Below are 21,057 nucleotides of genomic sequence, written 5' to 3' on the forward strand. Positions count from 1 at the left end.
GAAATACATAATGAAATTTGTATTTGAAAATATTTTTTATGGTGATAAGAAATGAAACATTGGATAGTGATAAGATATTCTCTTGTATACTGTTATAATGTGATAATCATTGAGTCAACTATAAAAGTTGTATTGAAGCAGTTGTAAATCACAGAAAGAATAAAAGACCTTTTTGTTCTTTTCTTACGATAATAATAGATCAGTATTATAGTTTTTTCTGCAAGAGAGAGAGAGAGAGAGAGAGAGAGAGAGAGAGAGAGAGAGAGAGAGAGAGAGAGAGAGAGAGAGAGAGAGAGAGAGAGAGAGAGATTTGCTATTTACATTCATAGTATTTGAACATTTGTAAATGAGTGTATCCTAAAAATCATTTAGTTATGAAAAGAAGAAGAAAACACAGTAATTGGTGAATCTTGCTCGATGATAAAATTCGCGATTTTGTTAGTTTTCCGGAATATATGTAGTATTTGGGCTCCACAAAAAAGTAAGTGATTTATGACAGAATTTAGAGGATACTTACGTAAAAATACATCGGTAGTTTGTAGAACGGTGTAACCACTATCATTGTGTATGAACGAGACTAGGTTTGGTGACGTCACGGTGGTCATACGTATTTTTTTCGTGAATGAATATACATTTATGATTTTAAAAAAATAGTTACTGTACTGCTTAGAGTACCATACTGTAATATTAATGTAATCACATAAAACTAAAGGAATCGTTGCGTGCTGTAAACATATAAAGTGTATTTTTGTCTTTTGAAAAATGCATTCCCCAAGGAATTATTCCTTGAAGAAGCTTTTTATTATGAAGATATGCCAATAATATATAAGATATGCGTTTTTATTATGAATATAATATGACAATCATACATAAGGTAAAATGGTTTTATTACGTTTAAGCTTCGTCGCCGATCGCAAACAACAATACGATAATCTATGACAATTATCGTTTGTATGACTGCTGTGTTTGATTACATTATACCAAAACACTAAAGAAGTTCGAATTGAAAATTAATGTTTTCCTAAATGTTATTACTACTGTAATTACAATAATACTATTAACATTTCTAAAAGGTTAAGAATGACAAAGGTGCTGTTAAGTGTAACTCAGAGTCAATGTTTACATTTCTGCTGGCCGCTCAACTACAAGTTGATGTCAATGATGTGGGATTATTCCATGAATAGGCTACATATTATGAAGATATGCCAATAATATATAAGGTGAGAATGGTTTTATTACCTTTATTGTCAGTTAATATTTAATATCATAATGTGAATCTGTTCATGCATTTGTTGGTTATCGGAACCGGACGAGGCTTAGCCTACCAGGGATTCATACCAGTGATAGGTATAAACTGAGAAGTGGTCCAAGGAAAACCCGTGATTAACTGAATCCGTGATTGCTGATCCGTGACTAAGCGAGGCCCCACTGTACGTCAAAAACCCGGTTATTGAGTGCTCCCACTCTACCAAGGTCAGAGGAAGACCCCCATCCATGGTCATTTTCCTTTAACGTGACTGATGTATGTGCCTGGTGGTAATCCATCAAGTCTACTCTGATACAGAGTATGTTTTCACTTATCAGATCGGAGTTCTTATGTGCCCCAGCCAGTTCACTGCTCCTGATTCATCTGAAGATTACTCAGTGTGAAGTGATATTCACATGCCCAATCACCAGTCCAATGTATATCACCATACATGTAATTACAGAGGGACTTCCCTCTGTTCTGACAACCTCAGATCATTGTCTACTGACCGACTGCCTTTAATGGACAGAAACCTCCACTATACAGGCAGTCACGGCCAAAGAGTCATTCTGTATATGTGAGCTAACGACCTTTGGAGTCGTGTTACGCCTGAGGTGACACTGTACACCCAAAATCTTGAAACTATTAGTTCAAAAAGGGATACTGGGCAACCTCCAGACCTTGTGATATTAATTATACCTATCGGTGGTGCCTCTTCCCCACACAAACCTGGTAGCGATGATTGAGCTACGATAAACTTTATCAGTAAATAAATAAAAAGAAGTCAAGGAAGAAAGAAAAGCATGACATGACATCCTCCCTTCGAGTCCAGAACACAACTAACCTCATGAGACGCCCATTTGGCTAAAGGGGCCTCAGAGTTCAGTTGCAATGAGTCATTTATAACCCACTGACATAATTGAAACTTATTGCCGCTCAATCTAGCCAAAAGGTATGGTGCATAATATGGATGCTCACTGGGAGTGAACCTGTCAACCACTAATATGGTAGCTAGTAAAGCATTAGCCAACAATATAACTAATATTGCAACACCTTTACTACTAGTATAATAAATCTAAAACAGGCTAAAGTACAAACTTTATGAGCACCTTCACTAATTTGAGTTTTGTTTACAAATGGAACAAAAAAACATTTAATGCTTCGATAATAAGACTTAACCAAGCTGAAAGCCTACCTTACGAGCATCATCCCTAGACATGTTGGGTTTCTTCTCACGAGCTTCCCTCATCATAGGAATAGCTAGATGAAGACCATAGCCAGTTGCTACTTCCTTAGCTTCAAACGCAGTTCCAATTTTGTCTACATACCCAAGGAATCTGGAAAAGAAAATTTTGAGGTAAGCCACTTCAGACTGATAAAAAAAGGGGGGTCAGGTACTCTATGAAAAAAATAATAATAATAGAGGTGAGACAAAAATATTAGCCAAGGATTAGTTGTACTTTACCATCAGACTGCAAACAATACTGATTTTATTTACCTTCTTCCCTACCCATTTGATTTCACACAACAGCATACGTACACCCTTTATAAAGAATGTTTAGCATTCACAGCTAGAGAAGTCTACTGAAGCTTTATGATTATTAATAAAATAAAAAGCTTTACTGACTACCTAGTGCCATTCAACATCATCATCAACTACATTCATAGAGTAGGAAAACCACACTACCTTATCAAAATTCAAATACAACTAATCAATCACAGTCCCGGTTCACTGCTATTATGTAATATTTGTAATGTTAGGAATTTTTTTTTAATGTGAGAATATAAAAAATTGACTAAACATAATAGATATTACTTAAATAAAAACATATTTAACCTCTTGGCATTTTAGCTGCTTTCAAAAAATTCAAATGATGTCCCTAGGATATGTTTACTTGATGAAAAGAGACTTTTATAATGTACCTTCCTCTCACAGTTAGGCACTATTTGAAATAATAATTCAGTAAATTTGAGAATTAAAATGCCTCCAGTATGAAAATTCCTCATTCTTGTACTATCTGTAGGTCTGCACGCAAGTGACTCATGTCAATTATTTGCCTGAACAGTTTTATAAACAATTTCTAGAACATGAGCTCTGATTTTGAAGGACTCTAGACCTAGCCTCCCATACCTTCCATAGTAACTTTTACAACCATTATCATAGGGCAAACAATGTCTTATGCACAACAATTACATTTTAAAATTGTTAAAGGCTAGTGTTTAGGTAAATGTAAAGGGGACAGCCACACAAAGATCATTTATTAATGCCTGTATAATTTTTTGTTTAAATGATTTAGAAAAGGGTGTACATAATGCAGTATGTACAGATTAGATAATCAGAGAAATCTACCAAGATAATGAAAACTTTCCTGTCTTTTGTTTGTAGTGTTTAACTTTTCACGTTCATCCCCCTTGGGGCTGGTACTAAACATGGTGCAAGCTCCATGGGGCACTGTGTTTGGTACCAGCCCCTCGGGGTTGAAAGTAAAAACATAAAAGACAGTAAATTTCTCAATATCTTGATAAATTTCTCAGTTATCTCAACTGTATTGCTTTATATGGTACACCCTTTTCTTTATTCTTCAATAAAAAAATATATTAATAAACAATATTTTTGTGAGCCCATTCCTTTACATTTACCATTGTTTACTGTGTAGGTAATAACAGTATGTATCCATACCTTGGATAATATTAACTGAAAAATTATGATAGCTAATGAAAGCAAATTCTCTAAAAATAATGAGTTTCCTAATGATTATGGATTACGTAGGTACTGTTACTTTAAATAAATATCATTACCAACAGTAAAGTATGATATTGTTATAATACAATAAAGTTTCATACATACTTACCTGGCAGATATATACATAGCTAAGACTCCGTCGTCCCGAACCAGAAATTCAAATTTCGCGCCACTCGCTACCGGTAGGTCAGGTGATCTACCTGCCTGCCCTGGGCGGCACGACTAGGAACCATCCCCGTTTTCTATTCATATTTCTCTCTTCCACCTGTCCTGCGGGGAGGCTGGGTGGGGCCATTAATCGTATATATCTGCCAGGTAAGTATGTATGAAACTTTATGTATTATAACAATATCATTTTCATACAATGAACTTACCTGTCAGATATATACATAGCTGATTGGCACCCTTTGGTGGAGGGTCAGAGACAGCTAATATGGAATAGACAGGTAAACAACATATGTTGTAGGTATAAAAGAAAAACCTTGGTTCCTACCTGATAGGTGGTAGACTTCGTGGCTGTAGCCCGGTAGTCTGCATCACCTCAAGACTTTAGCGAGATATTAAATCTATGGCTAGATTCGTTTTGTGGGTCTGTCGATGGGTATAAGAACCGCTTACTCGGCAGAGCCTAAAAGGACTTTGTCAATGGGTACTGGACCACTTCTATGACAACACACCTTGTGAAGGAGCATAACCAATCCCGACCACCTGATCCTAACCACCATGTTAGTATATAGAATTGCTCTGAGTTATCCCCGAACTCATAACAAACAACCCATAACTCAAAACGAAAACTCATTTATACAAAAATTCTCAAAAAAAAAAAAAAACAAAAAAAAAAAAAAAAAAAAAAAAAAAAAAAAAAAAAAAAAAAAAAAAAAAATTTAAATACTCCCCTAAAAGATATCACAAGAGTTCCTTACTGAACAACAGTGACTGTCCGCCAGTGCAGCACTAAGCCCTCTTTGTCAGCAGGAATCTAGAACATATCTAGTAGAAGGTATGTGCAAATTCAAGGATTGGTGTTTGCTCCCGTACCCAGTATTGTATCCGCCGATACAAATGGTCCCAGAGAAAAACATTTCTCGTAGGTCCACGCGAACGTCTTTAAGATATTGGAGAATGCAAAAACTGAATTGCACCTCCAATATGTCGTGTCAATGATTTTTCTTTAATGACATATTCTTCTGAAAAGAGAGAGACGTCGCCACTGCTCTTAACTTCATGGGCTTTTACTCTTAAAGCGGAAAAGTGTCGTCAGGACAGAACTTGTGAGCATCCGTAATGACGCTCCTAATGAAGAAAGCTAATGCGTTCTTAGACATGATTCTTGTGGGGTCCTTAATCGCAACACCAAGACTTTGTCTAGAGCCTCCCATTTGCTTCTTTCTTTGTAAGAAGAACTTCAAGGCTCTTACCGGGCAAAGAGACCTCTCTGTTTCTCTCCCTACCAGACTCGATAAGCCTTTGATCTCGAATCTCTTGGGCCAGGGATTCGATGGATTTTCATTCTCGCTAGAAACAGAGTTTCTAAACGAGCAAAAGGCCGAGTCTTTGTTAAAGCCGACTTCATCTTCTAGGGCATGAAGTTCGCCAACTCTTTTGGCTGTCGCCAAAGATAGGAGAAACAAGCATTTTCTTGTTATATCCCTGAACGAAGCTACGTGGGGAGCTCAAATCTGTCCGACGAAAGGAACTTGAGAACTACGTCCAGGTTCCAGCTGGGTGGAGTTAGTTCCTTCGATTTTGTCGTTTCAAACGATCTAATCAAGTCGTGCAGATCTTTATTGTCAGCAATGTCTAGGCCTCTGTTTCTAAATACTGCCGACAGCATGCTTTTGTATACCTTGATTGTCGATACAGACAAATGAGAGACCTCTCTCAAGAACAACAGGAAATCGGCGATTTCGGTTATAGAGGTACTGGAGGAGGACAACTTCTTAGACTTGCACCACCTTCTGAATACCTCCCACTTCGACTGATAGACTCGTCTAGTGGAAGCTCTGCGGGCTCTAGCGATAGCGCTTGAAGCTTTCGCGAGAAACCCCCTCGCTCTGACAAGTCTTTCGATAGTCGAAAGGCAGTCAGAGCGAGAGCGGGGAGGTTTTGATGAAACCTCTCGAAGTGTGGCTGTCTGAGAAGATCCATCCTTTTTGGAAGGGATCTTGGGAAGTCTACTGTCCACTCCAGCACCTCTGCAAACCAATCTTGTGCTGGCCAAAACGGGGCTATCAGGGTCATCCTTGTTCCGTTGGACGCTACGAATTTTCTCAACACTTGTCCCAGGATTTTGAAAGGGGGGAAAGCGTACACGTCCACATGAGAACCAGTCCAGCAGGAAGGCGTCGACCACACGAGCTCTTGGGTCTTCCACCACTGAACAAAAGACTTCCAGCCTTTTGGAAAGGAATGTGGCGAACAGATCTACGTGAGGAGTGCCCCAAAGATCCCAAAGACTCTGACACACCTCTGAATGAAGAGTCCATTCTGTGTGAAGGACCTGGCTTCTCCTGCTCAGTCTGTCCGCCCTGATGTTTCTCGTCCCCTGAACAAATCTTGTTAGGAGGGCGATGTTTCTTTGTGAGGCCCAAATTAGCAGATCTCTTGCTATCTCGTAAAGCGACACAGTGTGTGTTCCTCCCTGCTTCCGAATGTAGGACAGGGCTGTAGTGTTGTCCACATTCACTTGGACCACACTGTTCGTCACAAAGGGTTCGAAGAACTTTAGCGCTAAGTGAACTGCTAGAAGTTCTTTGCAATTTATGTGCCAGGACACCTGTGCTGTCTTCCAGGTGCCTGACACTTCTCTCGGTCCTAGTGTTGCTCCCCAACCCTTCTCCGATGCGCGAATACAACACTCGGTTTGGGTTCGGAACTTCCAGAGAAATTCCCTTGTTCTCTTTTAGAGGGGACAACCACCATTGCAGGTGTGGTTTCATTTCCCTTGGAAGGAGAAAACTGTCGGAGAGAAGTCCCGTCTTCCAGTTCCACGATCTCTTTAGGAAAAACTGAAGAGGGCGAAGATGTAGTCTTCCTAGAGGAAAGAAAACTGTTTCGAGCGAGGAAAGGGTGCCTAGTAGGCTTAACCATTCCCTCGCCGAAGTTCGTTCTTTCCTAAGAAGAGAGAGGACTTTTTTCCAAGCCTCTCACGATTCTCTCTTGCGAAGGAAATACTCGAAAACCCCGAGAATCCATCTGAATCCCCAGATAGACCAAGTTCTGTCTGGGAATCAGCTGTGACTTCTCGAGGTTCACGAGTAGTCCCAACGCCTTTATCAGGTCTAGGGTCAAGAAAGGTCCTCCAAACACTGTCTCTCTGTTCTGGCCCTGATGAGCCAATCGTCCAAATATAGAGAGATGTTGACGCCTTTGAGGTGAAGAAACCTCGCCACATTCTTCATCAGGCTTGTGAAGACCTGAGGCGCTGTGGATAGGCCGAAACACAAGGCCCTGAACTGAAAGATCCTTCCCCCCGTCATGAAACGGAGGTACTTCTTCGACGAAGGGTGAACGGGACATGAAAATAGGCGTCCTGGAGATCCAGCGACACCATCCAATCTCCTTGACGTAACGCCGCAAGGACTGAGGCCGAAGTCTCCATAGAGAACTTCTCCTTTCGAACGAACTTGTTCAGAGCGCTGACATCTAGAACTGGTCTCCACCACCCCCCGAGGCTTTCGCAACCAGGAAAAGCCGATTGTAAAACCCCGGAGAGTTTTGCTCTAGAAAACCAGTTCTATAGCTCTTTTGTCCCACATTTGATTCACCATCAGACGAAGAGTTATCCCTCAGTACAGGGTCCCTGTATCTGGCTGACAGATCCCGCGGAATGGTCGTTAGTGGAGGACTGTCTTGGAAGGGGATAAGATATCCCTTCCTTATTATGGACATGGAAGAGGCGTCTGAGTTTATGAGTGACCAGGCGTCTGCAAATTCGAGAAGCCTGGCCCCCACTGGTGTTTGGGAGGCTGTCTGTCTCACTTCCCTTTCTTAAAGGGGCGGGAAGGAGCCTTACCTCTCCTCTCAAGACCTCTTCTCTTAGAGGTAGCTCTGGAGAGAGGCCCTCCTCGAAAGGGCTGAACCGTAGAAGTCGGTCCTTTCTTGTCAACAGAAACAAGAGGTCTCTTCTTCCTTGCAGTTTGCAGGAGAAGATCCTGAGTCGCCTTCTCAGTCAGTGATCGAGAAATGTCCTTCACTAACTGAGAAGGAAACAGGAAGTCAGACATGGGAGCGAAAACCAGGGCTTGCTCTCTGTGAGGGAGAAACCGCCTTGGTTAGGAATGAACTAAAAATACTCCTCTTCTTAAGGAGTACTGCTCCGAAAAGAGAGGAGATTTCTCCCGATCCGTCTTGTACCGCCTTGTCAATACAAGCAAGAATACTGAGAATGACTTCTGGGTCAAGACCATCCGAGTCATGAGCTTTCTTAGACATCACCCCAAGGGACCAGTCTAGGAAATTAAACACTTCCAAAATATGGAAGAGTCCCTTGAGGAGATGATCCGTCTCCGAAATAGCCCAAGACACGCGAGCTCCATTCAAAGCGTGTCTCCTTGACGAGTCAACCAAGGTTGAAAAGTCTGCTTCGGCTGCCGCTGGGAGAGAAAGGCCCATGTTCTCCCCAGTTCGGTACCAGAAACCTCTCTTGCCAGAAAGTATGGCTGGAGGCATACAGAAGGTAGTTCTGCCCAGATCCTTCTTAGACAACATCCATTTGTCTAAGGACTGAAGTGCTCTCTTCATAGAGATCGTAGGTCTCATCTTCAAGACCGACGAAGACTTAGGCACAATCGCACTCGAAAACAGTGATCGAGGCGAAGGAGGAGCGGCAGGAGTTAAAGAATCTCCGTATTCTCGTAAAAGAAGGTCAGTCAGAACTTTATAGTTCGAGACTCCTTCTCTACCGTCACCCTCTTCTTCCGAATCTCCTTCTACACCTTGTGGAGAATCGGCCTGAAAAAACGAGAGGATCTTCCTCCCGTTCTCTCTCTACTGGTGACAAACTCCTACTAGGAGAGGGGCTCATAGAGTGAACCGACTCTCTCTCACGTCTAAAAGAAGTCTCGCGTCTGCTTGACTTCTCCCGCCTGAAAAGCTCCTCGCGCTTGGCTGGCGCCTCGCGCTTGTCTGGCGCCTCGCGCTTGGCTGGCGCTTCACGCTTGGCTGGAGCGTGTAGCTTGGCTGGCATCTCGCGCCTGGCTGACGTTCTTCGCGCTTGTCTGGCGCCTCACGCAACTCCTCGCGCCTGGCTGGCGCCTCGCGCCTGGCTGAATCTTCGCGCTTGGCTGGCGCCTCGCGCTTGGCTGAATCCTCACGCCTAACTGGCGCCTCGCGCCTGGCTGGTGCCTCAGGCCTGAGCGTATCCTGATCTCGAGCAACTCGCTCGGAAAGATCCGACGTTTGTACGCCTCTTCTTGCCTGGAGACGTCCTATGTCTGGCGGACGCTTCACGTCTGGCTGGAGAAAGAAGACGAGACTTCTTAATAGGAAGTCTAGCGTCCTTCTTGCGAGGGGGATCCCTTGAAAGAACTCCCACCAAAGAGGCAATCTGCTCTTGAACTGCCAGCAAAATCCTCTTGGAAGCCACCCCAGCGTCCTCTTCAATAGAAAGAAGCAGGAGAACTCGAAGGAGTGCGATCATCAAATACATCTCTAGGGAGGCGTCGAAACCAGCTTAGCCTTCTTGATAGAAGAAGGAGCTTCCTCCGAGAAGCGCTCCGGGCTCGAGTCGAACGCGCGCTCTTTCCAATGCCTTTTTCAGTGGCCTAGAAAGATCCGAGTCCTTCCACCCCCTCGTTTAGGTGAAGGAGAACGGACGACGAGAAACAATCTCGTAGGACGCTTCTATTTGAGCGGTCCTGAGCAGACTGTAACGAAACAGAACCTGCTGAAGGGACGCCTGACCGTTGGGGATTCCCCACAACCTCCGTACGACTTTCGACTTTCCTACTCCTCTGGGTATGAGAGTTTGGAAAGAGGTCTAGGCCTGGGAGCATCGCAGGGACGGTCAGACGCCCCCTCCACAACACTGGGAACACTCACTTCACTTAGTAATTCACAATCACTAGCCTTACCTTGCATGGCCGCCATCTTTGTCTTCATTTTACGAAGAGTAGCCTTCAGATTGGCGATTTCAGAAGCCGAATCCGAATGCAAAGCCTGTGAGGATTCAGATACATAGGGAGAATCATATTCATTAATAAAAGGAGAGTTAGACTCAGAAAAAGGCTCAATAGGCCTTGTACTCACACTCTTTTGTGCAGCTCGTCTAATCCTATCCCTCTCTAACTTCTTCAAGTAAGAAGTTAGAGTCTTCCATTCATTAGCATCCAACTTTTCACACTCAATACAGGTGTTAGCCAAAGAACAGTCAAACCCCCTACATTTACGACATACAGTGTGAGGATCAACCGAAGCCTTCGGTATCCTCACCTTGCAGCCTACATTCACACACACTCTCACACTAACACTTGAATCAGACATTCTAATAGAAAAATCAAAAGCAAGTCCAAATCCAGTCCACAGTAGCGAATGCCAAAACAACGATCCAGTACGTCACCAAGAAATCCAATAAAGATGATCAATAAAGTCTTGAAAAGCGAATTCCAGTCAGGAGGTAGTAACAACAATGTTGATACCACCGGCGACAGAGAAAATATGATAGAAAACGGGGATGGTTCCTAGTCCTGCCGCCCAGGGCAGGCAGGTAGATCACCTGACCTACCGGTAGCGAGTGGCGCGAAATTTGAATTTCTGTCGGGGACGACGGAGTCTTAGCTATGTATATATCTGACAGGTAAGTTCATTGTATGAAAATATTAGTTGCTGACATAAACTAAAAACATCATCATCTCATGACAAATTTATTATAATTTACTTTAAAGTTTAAAATATGAATGGAAAACACAATGCTCCAAATTACACACAAGATTTGTTGTAGCGTCCAACTATCAAAAATAGATGTAGTCAAACTTTATGTTTAGTTATTTATATGTGATAGTGAGGTTTATTGGTCATCACAGAAACCAACTGCTTATAAGAGCCTGTAAGCTTCATTTGTACACTTGGCATCCACCTTACAAGGTGTACCATAAGTTTCCTTTACCTTTTAGAAAATGAAAAAAAAAATGCATTCTTTTATTTCTGCAAATACCATACATTATCTCATGAAACAAAATGCACTAGGAGGCAATAGTAGTGAGTACTGAGGCAATAGTGAGCAAGTGTTGTCCACTTTGCTACTGGCAGTCAATTGACAATACTATCTGGAAGCCATTAATCCTCTCTGAGGGGTATTTACTTGATATTGCTAAAAAATGTGATACAAACCATTGTTTCACTTTGAACAGTCGAATCATCTATTGAAAACCTAGCTTCTTTGAAGTTTGAACAGGAGTACCAACACGATGTGCATTTGGAGTAAAGTTACCATGCCTGCGACATAAGCCTCTGTTTCACTCAGCATTCAATAACACTAAAATAGTTCTACATATTGGCTTGTACTGGAATACCAACATGTTGTGCATGTACTTTAACCTTGACCTTTTTAATTTGTGAATAACATGAAATCAATCTTACGGTTTATCATCCTTGTATCCTGCAACAACACACTCCAACCACAGGGGATCAAATCTGCTACGACGGTTGTAAAGAACTCTTGTTAACCAGCAGTGCAACGCCCCAGCATTTAGTACTCGTGTATAACCACCACATTCATCATCACGGCTGGAAGATCATACACAGAATAAACATGACAAAGATACAAACACTTTTGAAAATACATTTGATTTTCTTTAAAAGGAACTATGCAAGTCATAATTTTTTTATTTTTTCTACATGAAATGTTAACAGGCAACTCAATCACTAACAGGTCAACAATATAAATCAGTATGTAATGAAGTACTACTGTATTGTATCTTTAAACATAACTCATTGTAAAGTCCTTACTTAAAGGCAAAATGTCAGACATTACTCACACTTTCTGTTCAATAACTTCCTTAATAAACTGGTAATCTGCAATATCACCAGAACAAGCCAGGACTGCCTTGTCAGTGACCTTGAAGAGCCTCTTAATGTTCCGGAATCTGGCCAGTGAGCCGTAGGAACCGAGGGTGTCGGCGGCAATCATTACTCCACCATCATACTGTATCCCAAGTACTGAAGTACCAGAAGTTGATGGGTATCTGCAATATGTTGGAGGATTAGGTAGCTGACAACATCAAAAGTAAGAAAATTTGGTGCCTATCTTCCATAACAATGATTCTTCAATAGAAAATAAAAAGGAATCAAATTATAAGATATTTACCACTACCTTGGCATTGAGCAAAAAGCATAATAATGAAAGATTACAAAATAAACTGAAATATAAAGCTACATTCTCCAAACCTAAAACTCTAGAAATCTGACTTAGTGGTTTGGGTAAACCATTTTACTATACTGTGCTATTACTGTGTTAAATGTTCTCCCAAAAGTGCAAGACTGATTACTGATTTACATTTGGGTCCTACCATTCTTCTCAAAGCTTTATTCTCAAACTGATAAGTCTTTAAGATAACCTTTCACTGTATTAACATGATTCATGACCATTACAGATACAGATAATCTTACTTTCTTATGCAACCTCAGTCTATTTGATTTCCACATTTTAGCAGCTTGTCCATTGTTTGATTTGCCAATTTTAGTCTTTCCCAGATTTCAGTTCAAAAGACAAAGTACTGAACATCACAATTCCCTAACACCTCATCTGAAAGACTTAATTTCATTTATCCTTTCTCCATCTATAATTATTTTCTCTCTCAATGCACTTGGTCCTCATTACTTCTATTTCTCTTGAATTTGTTTAGAGCCCCATCTCTTTAGATATATTATGCATTCTATTGAGTAAACTTTGTAAATTTTGAGTTTTTCTGACTAAAACATTATCTGCATAACATAAATATGATATTGTTATGATACAATAAAGTTTCATACATACTTACCTGGCAGATATATACATAGCTAAGACTCCGTCGTCCCCGACAGAAATTCAAATTTCACGCCACTCGCTACAGGTAGGTCAGGTGATCTACCGGCCTGCCCTGGGTGGCAGGACTAGGAACCATTCCTGTTTTCTATCATATTTTCTCTCTTCCACCTGTCTCCTGCGGGGAGGCTGGGTGGGCCATTAATCGTATATATCTGCCAGGTAAGTATGTATGAAACTTTATTGTATCATAACAATATCATTTTCATACAATCAACTTACCTGTCAGATATATACATAGCTGATTGGCACCCTTTGGTGGAGGGTAAGAGACAGCTACTTATGGAATAGACAGGTAAACAACATATGTTGTAGGTATAAATAAACCTTGGTTCCTACCTGATACGTGGTAGACTTTGTGGCTGCTGCCCAGGAGTCTGCATCACCTCAAGAAACTTTAGCGAGATATATGATCTATGGCCAAGAGTTCTTGTGGGTCTGCCGATGGGGTCTTATCCGCTTACTCGGCAGAGCCTGAAAGGACTTTGTCAATGGGTGCTGATCCACTTATATGACAATACACCTTATGAAGGAGCACACAACCAATCCCGACCACCTGATCCTAACCACCGTGTTAGTATTAAAAATTGTTCCGAGTTATCCCCAAACTCTTCACAACAACCATAACTCAAAAACACATTACACACACACATAATTTTCAAAAAAAAAAAAAAAAATGATACTCATCTAATAAGATATCACAAGAGTTCCTTACTGAACAATAGTGACTGACCGCCAGTGCGACGTCTTGCACTTTGTCAGCAGAAAGTCTAGAACATATCTAATAGAGGCGGTAAGTTAGCAGAATTTTAAAGGATTGGTGTTAGCTCCTATACCCAGGATCGTATCCGCTGACACGAAAGGACCTAGAGAAAAACAATTCTCGTAGGTCACACGAACATCTCTCAAGTAGTGAGATGCAAATACTGAGTTGCATCTCCAAAATGTCGCTTCTAAGATGTTCTTTAGCGACATATTTTTATGAAACAAGAGAGATGTCGCTACTGCTCTTACTTCATGAGCTTTCACTCTTAAAAGTCGAAAAGCGTCATCATGACAGATCTTATGCGCATCTGTAATGACGCTTCTCACAAAAAACGCTAGAGCATTCTTAGACATCAGTCTTGTGGGGTCTTTTACCGCGCACCAAAGACCTTGTGCAGAGCCCCCCATCTGGTGTTTTCTCTGAAGATAGAATTTCAGAGCTCTTACAGGACAAAGAGATCTTTCTGCCTCTCTCCCTATGAGACTCGATAAACCTTTAACCTCGAAGGTCCTAGGCCAGGGATTCGAGGGATTCTCGTTTTTAGCTAGAAATAAAGCTTTAAACGAGCAAATGGCTGAGTCCCCCTTAAATCCTACTTTATCATCTAGAGCATGCAGTTCACTAACTCTTTTTGCTGTGGCTAAAGCTAATAGGAACAAACATTTTCTAGTCAGGTCTCGAAAAGATGCCAGATGAGGTTCGAACTTTTCAGTTGATAGGAATTTTAGAACTACATCAAGGTTGCAGCTAGGAGGAGCTGGCCCCGAAGACTTCGTAGTTTCAAAGAATCTTATGAGATCGTGGAGATCCTTATTCTCTGTCAGATCTAGTCCTCTATTCCTGAAGACTGCAGAAAGCATACTTCTGTATCCCTTTATTGTGGGTACAGATAGATGCGAATCTTCCCTCAAGAATAGTAAGAAATCAGCGATTTCCATCACAGAGGTAGTGGAGGAGGACAACTTCTTAGACTTGCACCACCTTCTAAAAACTTCCCACTTAGACTGATATACTCGTCTAGTGGAAGCTCTGCGGGCTCTCGCAATCGCGCTTGCAACTTTGCGAGAAAACCCTCTCGCTCTCACAAGTCTTTTGATAGTCGAAAGGCAGTCAGAGCGAGAGCGGGGAGGTTTTGATGATACCTCTGGAAGTGTGGTTGTTTGAGAAGATCCGTCCTTCTTGGGAGGGATCTGGGAAAAACTACTGTCCACTCCACCACCTCTGTGAACCAGTCTTATGCTGGCCAAAAGGGGGCTACCAGGGTCATCCATGTTCCTTCTGAAGCCACAAATTTCTTTAGAACTAGTCCCAGGATCTTGAACGGTGGAAAGGCGTAGACGTCTACGTAAGACCAGTCCAGTAGGAAGGCGTCGACCATCAGAGCTCTGGGATCTTCTACCACCGAACAAAATACTTCTAGTCTTTTGGATAGGAATGTGGCGAAGAGATCCACATGAGGAGTCCCCAAAAGAGACCAGAGACTCTGACACACTTCTGAGTGGAGGGTCCACTCTGTGTGAAGGACCTGGTTCCTCCTGCTGAGCCTGTCCGCCCTTACGTTCCTTTCTCCCTGAATAAATCTCGTAAGCAGGGAGATATTTCTCTGGGAAGTCCAAAGCAGTAGGTCTCTTGCCAGTTCATAAAGGAACAAGGAGTGAGTCCCTCTTTGTTTCCAAATGTAGGCCAACGCTGTGGTGTTGTCTATACAGTGGTCCCCCCGTATTCGCGGGGGATGCATACCAGACCCCCCCGTGAATAGTTAAAACCCGCGAATGTTTGGAACCCCTATAAAAATGCTAAAAACAGCATATTTTGTTAGTTAAAACTCAAGAAAAACCCACTAAAAATTTTCAGACATGATTTTTTTAAGAGTTTTATCACAAAAAGTGCATTTTATGATGAAATTCATCAAAAAAAACCAGGAATTTGTGGATATTTACCATAGAAAAATACCGCGAATGCGCGAATTTTCCGCGAATAATGCAGGGAAACGTTCCCGAGAGAAATCCGCGAATATGTGAGTCCGCGAATCTGGAGAACGCGAATACGGGGGGTCCACTGTATTCACTTGAACAACTTTGTTCGATACCAAAGGTTCTAGGCTCTTTAGAGCCAGATGTACGGCAAAGAGCTTCTTGCAGTTTATGTGCCAGGACACCTGTGCTGCTTCCCAGATGCCTGACACCTCTCTCAAGCCTAAAGTTGCTCCCCAACCCTTCTCCGACACGTCGGAGTATAGCACTAGGTTTGGGTTCTGAACCTTCAGGGAGATTCCCTTGTTCTCCTTCAATGGAGGCAACCACCATTCCAAGTGAGGCTTCATCTCCACTGGAATGGGAAAGGCGTCTGATAGATTTCCTGTCTTCCAACTCCAAGACCTCTTGAGGAAGAATTGAAGTGGACGTATATGCAGTCTTCCTAGAGGAAAGAACTGTTCGAGCGAGGAAAGGGTTCCTAGAAGGCTTAACCATTCCCTCGCTGACGTCCGTTCTTTCCTTAAGAAGAGAGAGACTTTCTCCAAGCCTCTCGCGAGTTTCTCTTGCGAAGGAAATACTCGAACACCCCGAGAATCCATCTGAATCCCCAGATAGACTAAGTTCTGTCTGGGGGTCAGCTGCGACTTCTCGAGGTTCACGAGTAATCCCAACGACTTGATCAAGTTCATGGTCAGAATAAGGTCCTCCAAACACTGTCTCTCTGATCTGGCCCTGATGAGCCAGTCGTCCAGATACAGAGAGATATTCACCCCTTTTAGGTGAAGAAACCTCGCCACATTCTTCATCAGGCTTGTGAAGACCTGAGGAGCTGTGGACAGGCCGAAACACAAGGCCCTGAACTGAAAGATCCTTCCCTCCGCCATGAAACGGAGGTACTTCTTCGACGAAGGGTGAATCGCTACATGAAAATAGGCGTCCTGGAGATCCAGAGACACCATCCAATCTCCTTGGCGTAAAGCTGAAAGGACTGAGGCCGAAGTCTCCATGGAGAACTTCTCCTTCTGAACAAATTTGTTGAGAGCGCTGACGTCTAGTACTGGTCTCCAGCCCCCCGAGGCCTTTGCAACCAGAAAAAGGCGATTGTAAAACCCTGGGGAGTTTTGATCCAGCATTAGTTCTATCGCTCTCTTGTCCCACATCTGATCCACCATCAGTCGAAGAGTATCCCTCAGTACAGGGTCCCTGTATCTGGCTGACAGTTCCCGCAGAGATGACGTTAGGGGAGGACTGTCGTGGAAAGGTATAAGGTATCCCTTCCTTATCATAGACAAAGATGAGGCGTCCGTGCCTATACGTGCCCAGGCCTCCGCAAATTCTAAGAGCCTGGCACCTACTGGTGTTTGGAGGTGTGTAGAATCATTTACCCTTTTTAAAGGGACGGAAGGCAGACCTACCTCTCCTCTCAGGAGCCTTCCTTCTTGAGGGTGCTCTGGAGGGAGGGCCTCCTCGAAAGGGCTGAACAGACATACTCGGTCCTTTCTTTTCAACCGCAGCCGCAGGTCTCTTCTTCCTTGATGACTGAGTAAGAAGGTCTTGAGTCGCCTTCTCAGTTAATGACCGGGAAATGCCTTTCACCAATTGAGAAGGAAACAAAAAGTCCAATAAGGGAGAGTACAAAAGTGCTGCTCTCTGAGAGTGGGAGACCGCTTTGGTAAAAAAAGCACTGAAGACTGTCCTCTTCTTAAGAAGTCCCGCTCCAAATAGAGAGGAGATTTTTAAAGAGCCATCTTGTACTGATTAGTCGATACACGACAGAATACAAAGGAGTACATCTGGGTCGAGACCTTCTGTGTCATGCGCCTTTTTGGACATCACCCCAAGGGACCAATCTAAGAAATTGAAAACTTCCAATACATGGAAGAGTCCCTTGAGGAGATGATCCAGTTCTGAAATGCCCCAAGTCACACGGGCAGAGTTCAAACCTTGTCTTCTCGACGCATCCACTAACGTTGAAAAGTCTGCTTCAGCCGAAGACGGGAGAGAGAGGCCCATATTCTCTCCCGTCTGATACCAAATGCCCCTTCTGCCAGCGAGTCTCGCTGGCGGCATGCAGAAGACTGTCCTGACCAGCTCCTCCTTCGAATCCATCCAAGAATTCAAAGACTGAAGAGCCCTCTTCAAGATATGGTGGGTCTCATTCTAAGGAAAGACAAAGATTTTTTCGCCTTTGCGCTCGAAAACAGAGAGCGCGGAGAAGGAGGAGCGCAAGGGTTAATGTGTCTCCATATTCTTCAAGAAGAAGGGCTGTCAAGACTTTGTAGCTTGACAGTCCTTCCCTTCTACGAGTCTCGTCTTCTGAGTTCTCATCTAACTCGGGGTCTAAAGGAGAATCCGTAGTAAAATCAGGACGTCTTTTCTCTGGGGGAGACAAACTCCTGATAGGAGAGGGACTAAGAGAGTGATAATCTCTCTTCACAAAAGTTGGAGCCTCACGTCTGGAAGGCGCATCTTGTCTGAAAGAATGTTCAACCTTGTAAGACGCTTCCCGCTTGGCTGGCGCCACGCGCTTAGGTGGCTCCTCATATATGGATGACGTCTCGCGTCCGCCTGGCATCCTGGCTGACGCCTTGCGCTTGGCTGGATCCTCACGTTTGCGCTTGGCTTGGAATCCTGCACCGTTTGCGCTTGGCTGTAATGCCTCAACTTTTGGAAGAACAGCCTAGCGTCTGGTAAGTACGTCTCGCGCTCAACTGGCGTCCTGGCTGGCGCCTCGCGCTTGGATGACGCTTCACGTCCGGAAGGCGTCCTGGCTGGAGTCTCACGCCTGGCTGCTTCCACGCATCTGGAAAACGCCTCACGTCTGGCTGGCATCCTGTCTTGCGCTTCGCGCCTGGTATATGCCTCTCTCGCTCTTACTCTAGACAGAATGTCCTCTTCTACTTGTTTGGAAGAGGAAGCTTCATGCCTGGAAGACGCCTCGCGTCTGGCAGGGGGGGGGAGAGGACGAGACTTCTTGATAGGAAGAGAAACGTCCTTCTTACGAGGAGGATCTCTAGCCAAAACTCCAACCAATGAGGCTAGGGAGACGTTGACACAAACTTAGCCTTCTTGATTGAAGAGGGAGCTTCATCCGAGAAGGCGCTCCGGGCTCGATTCAAAGAATCCAAGGTTTCTCTCCAATGCCTTTTCGAGGGGTCTGGAAAGGTCCGAATCCTTCCACCTCGTTAGTGAAGGAGAGGGAGAGGGAGAGAAACACTCTCGCAGGACGCTTTTTCTAAAGCGGGTCCTGAGCAGTCTGAAGCGAAACAGAGCCTGCTGAAGGGACGTCTGACCGTTGGGGATTCTCCACGACCTCCTTAAGGCTTTCGACTTTCCTTCTCCTCTGGGCATGGGAGCTTGGAAGCGGTCTAGGCCTGGGAGCGTCGCAGAGACGATCAAACGCCCCCTCCACAACACTGGGAGCACTCACTTCACTTAACACTTCACTCTCACTATCCTTACCTTGTAAGGCCGCCATTTTGGACCTTCATCTTAGAGATAGTAGCCTTCAGATCGGCGATTTCAGAGGCCGATTCTGAAAGTAAAGCCTGTGAATGATTCGACACAGAGGGAGAATCAAATTCATTAAGGTTAGAGATAGAATCAATAAAAGGCTCAATAGGCCTTGTACACACACTCTTTAAACGTCTAACTCTATCCCTCTCTAACTTCCTCAAATAAGAAGTTAAGTCTTCCATTCTTCCGCATTCAACCCCTCACATTCATGACAGGTATTAGAAGAACATTCAAACCCCCTACATTTACCACATACAGTGTGAGGATCAACCGAAGCCTTCGGTATCCTCACCTTGCAGCCTACATTCACACACATTCTCACACTCACATTTGAGTCAGACATACTGAGAAAAACCATAAAAGCAAGTCCAAATTCAGTCCACAGTAGCGAATGCAAAAATCAAAACCACGATCCAGGTACGTCACCAAAAAGCCGAGAAACGATGATCAAAAGGTTGAAATAAGATTCCAGGTCAGGAGGTAGTAACAACAATGTTGATACCACCGGCGACAGAGAAAAATATGATAGAAAAACGGGAATTGGTTCCTAGTACCTGCCACCCAGGCAGGCCGGTAGATCACCTGACCTACCTGTAGCGAGTGGCGCGAAATTGAATTTCTGTCGGGGACGACGGAGTCTTAGCTATGTATATATCTGACAGGTAAGTTGATTGTATGAAACTGTCAAATTTCTATCCTTACTCCAATGCTCTCTCCCATCTCCAACCAATTTTTCAATTCTAAAGAGCTACGAGTGGGGCAAATATCAAACTTACAATAACATTCTCTGGTAGCATCCCATTACTTATAGTAAATTCATTTAACAAGACCCTATCAACACATGTTTTCATATTCATTCCCACAGGGCTGGTTCTAAACATGACATTCAAGAGTGTGTGTCAGGTACTAAGAGTTTACCAAGCTCCAAACAATACCCTTCTGTCATACCCTACGTACATACAATAAACTCATATCAGACAAAAGTAGGGGCAGTCATTAAATCATGTACTGTGAGCATAACAGTCGGCCTAAGTGAAGGTTACATCTGGAACATATACATATAATTAGGGTTTTTTTTGTGATAGTCCAATGAGAAGAGGTAGCTTAGGCCAAGCCACATGTTTGTATAGGAACTTGCAGCCACCCACCTAGGATATAACAATTTGTCGAAAATTGTATTTTTCCTAACTATACAAACCCGAGGTCCTTTACATTAGGAAGGTAACTAGCGGAAGCTGGAACGGTCGTAAGCTTCTAACATGGGATTTCGGTAGTTAACTGCTTGTCTGACAGTGCGCGCACGCGCGACTGGGAGGTGAAGAACCACTTTGCTTTAGGCCCAGGAAAACGCAGAGTAAGGGGTGGCATGAGGTGGGACTATGTGTAAAGGACCTCAGGTTTGTATAGCTAGGAAAAATACAATTTTTGACAAATTGTTATTTGTTCTGATACGAATACAAACTATAGGTCCTTTACAATAGGAAGACTCACTTCTTGGTGGGAGGAATCTGAGTCTTGAAGAACAATAGAACTGGTGGTTCAGCACCCAAACCTTGGATTTTATTTTTTTTTTTTTTTTTTTTTTTTTTTTTTTTTTTTTCCCATCCCTAGGTTTTTTTCGTAAGAGAGGGAGGGATCCCCAGCCCTTCTGCCCAATGATCGGGGTATTGTAACCACAAGGTATCAATGGTCCAGGACCCCTCTGGACCCAAGTAATAAGAGGAGGCAAGCGTAACTCTAAAAAACTAGCAAGCAAGAACTTGTTCCTATTGCAAGAGGCAATATGAA

At 43.2% G+C, this 21,057-nt stretch overlaps 2 protein-coding genes across 4 annotated transcripts in view; one reads left to right on the plus strand and one right to left on the minus strand.

Annotated features, from left to right (window-relative positions):
• LOC135201793 (guanine nucleotide-binding protein subunit alpha-11-like) overlaps positions 1–21,057 on the plus strand; it is a 186,454-nt gene that overhangs the window by 123,459 nt on the left and 41,938 nt on the right. The gene's annotated exons all lie outside the window — the stretch shown is intronic.
• The window catches only part of LOC135201792 (proteasome subunit beta type-4-like), an 80,624-nt gene that overhangs the window by 27,870 nt on the left and 31,697 nt on the right, over positions 1–21,057 (minus strand). Inside the window, exons 2-4 of the mRNA XM_064231047.1 lie at positions 11,966–12,172; positions 11,568–11,714; positions 2,442–2,583 (exon numbers count right to left, since the gene is read on the minus strand). Of these exons, the coding sequence (XP_064087117.1) occupies positions 2,442–2,583; positions 11,568–11,714; positions 11,966–12,172 (496 nt within the window). The remainder of the gene's footprint in view (positions 1–2,441; positions 2,584–11,567; positions 11,715–11,965; positions 12,173–21,057) is intronic.

Source organism: Macrobrachium nipponense, chromosome 28, assembly GCF_015104395.2.
Source record: "Macrobrachium nipponense isolate FS-2020 chromosome 28, ASM1510439v2, whole genome shotgun sequence".
In the NCBI taxonomy this organism is placed as follows: domain Eukaryota; kingdom Metazoa; phylum Arthropoda; class Malacostraca; order Decapoda; family Palaemonidae; genus Macrobrachium; species Macrobrachium nipponense.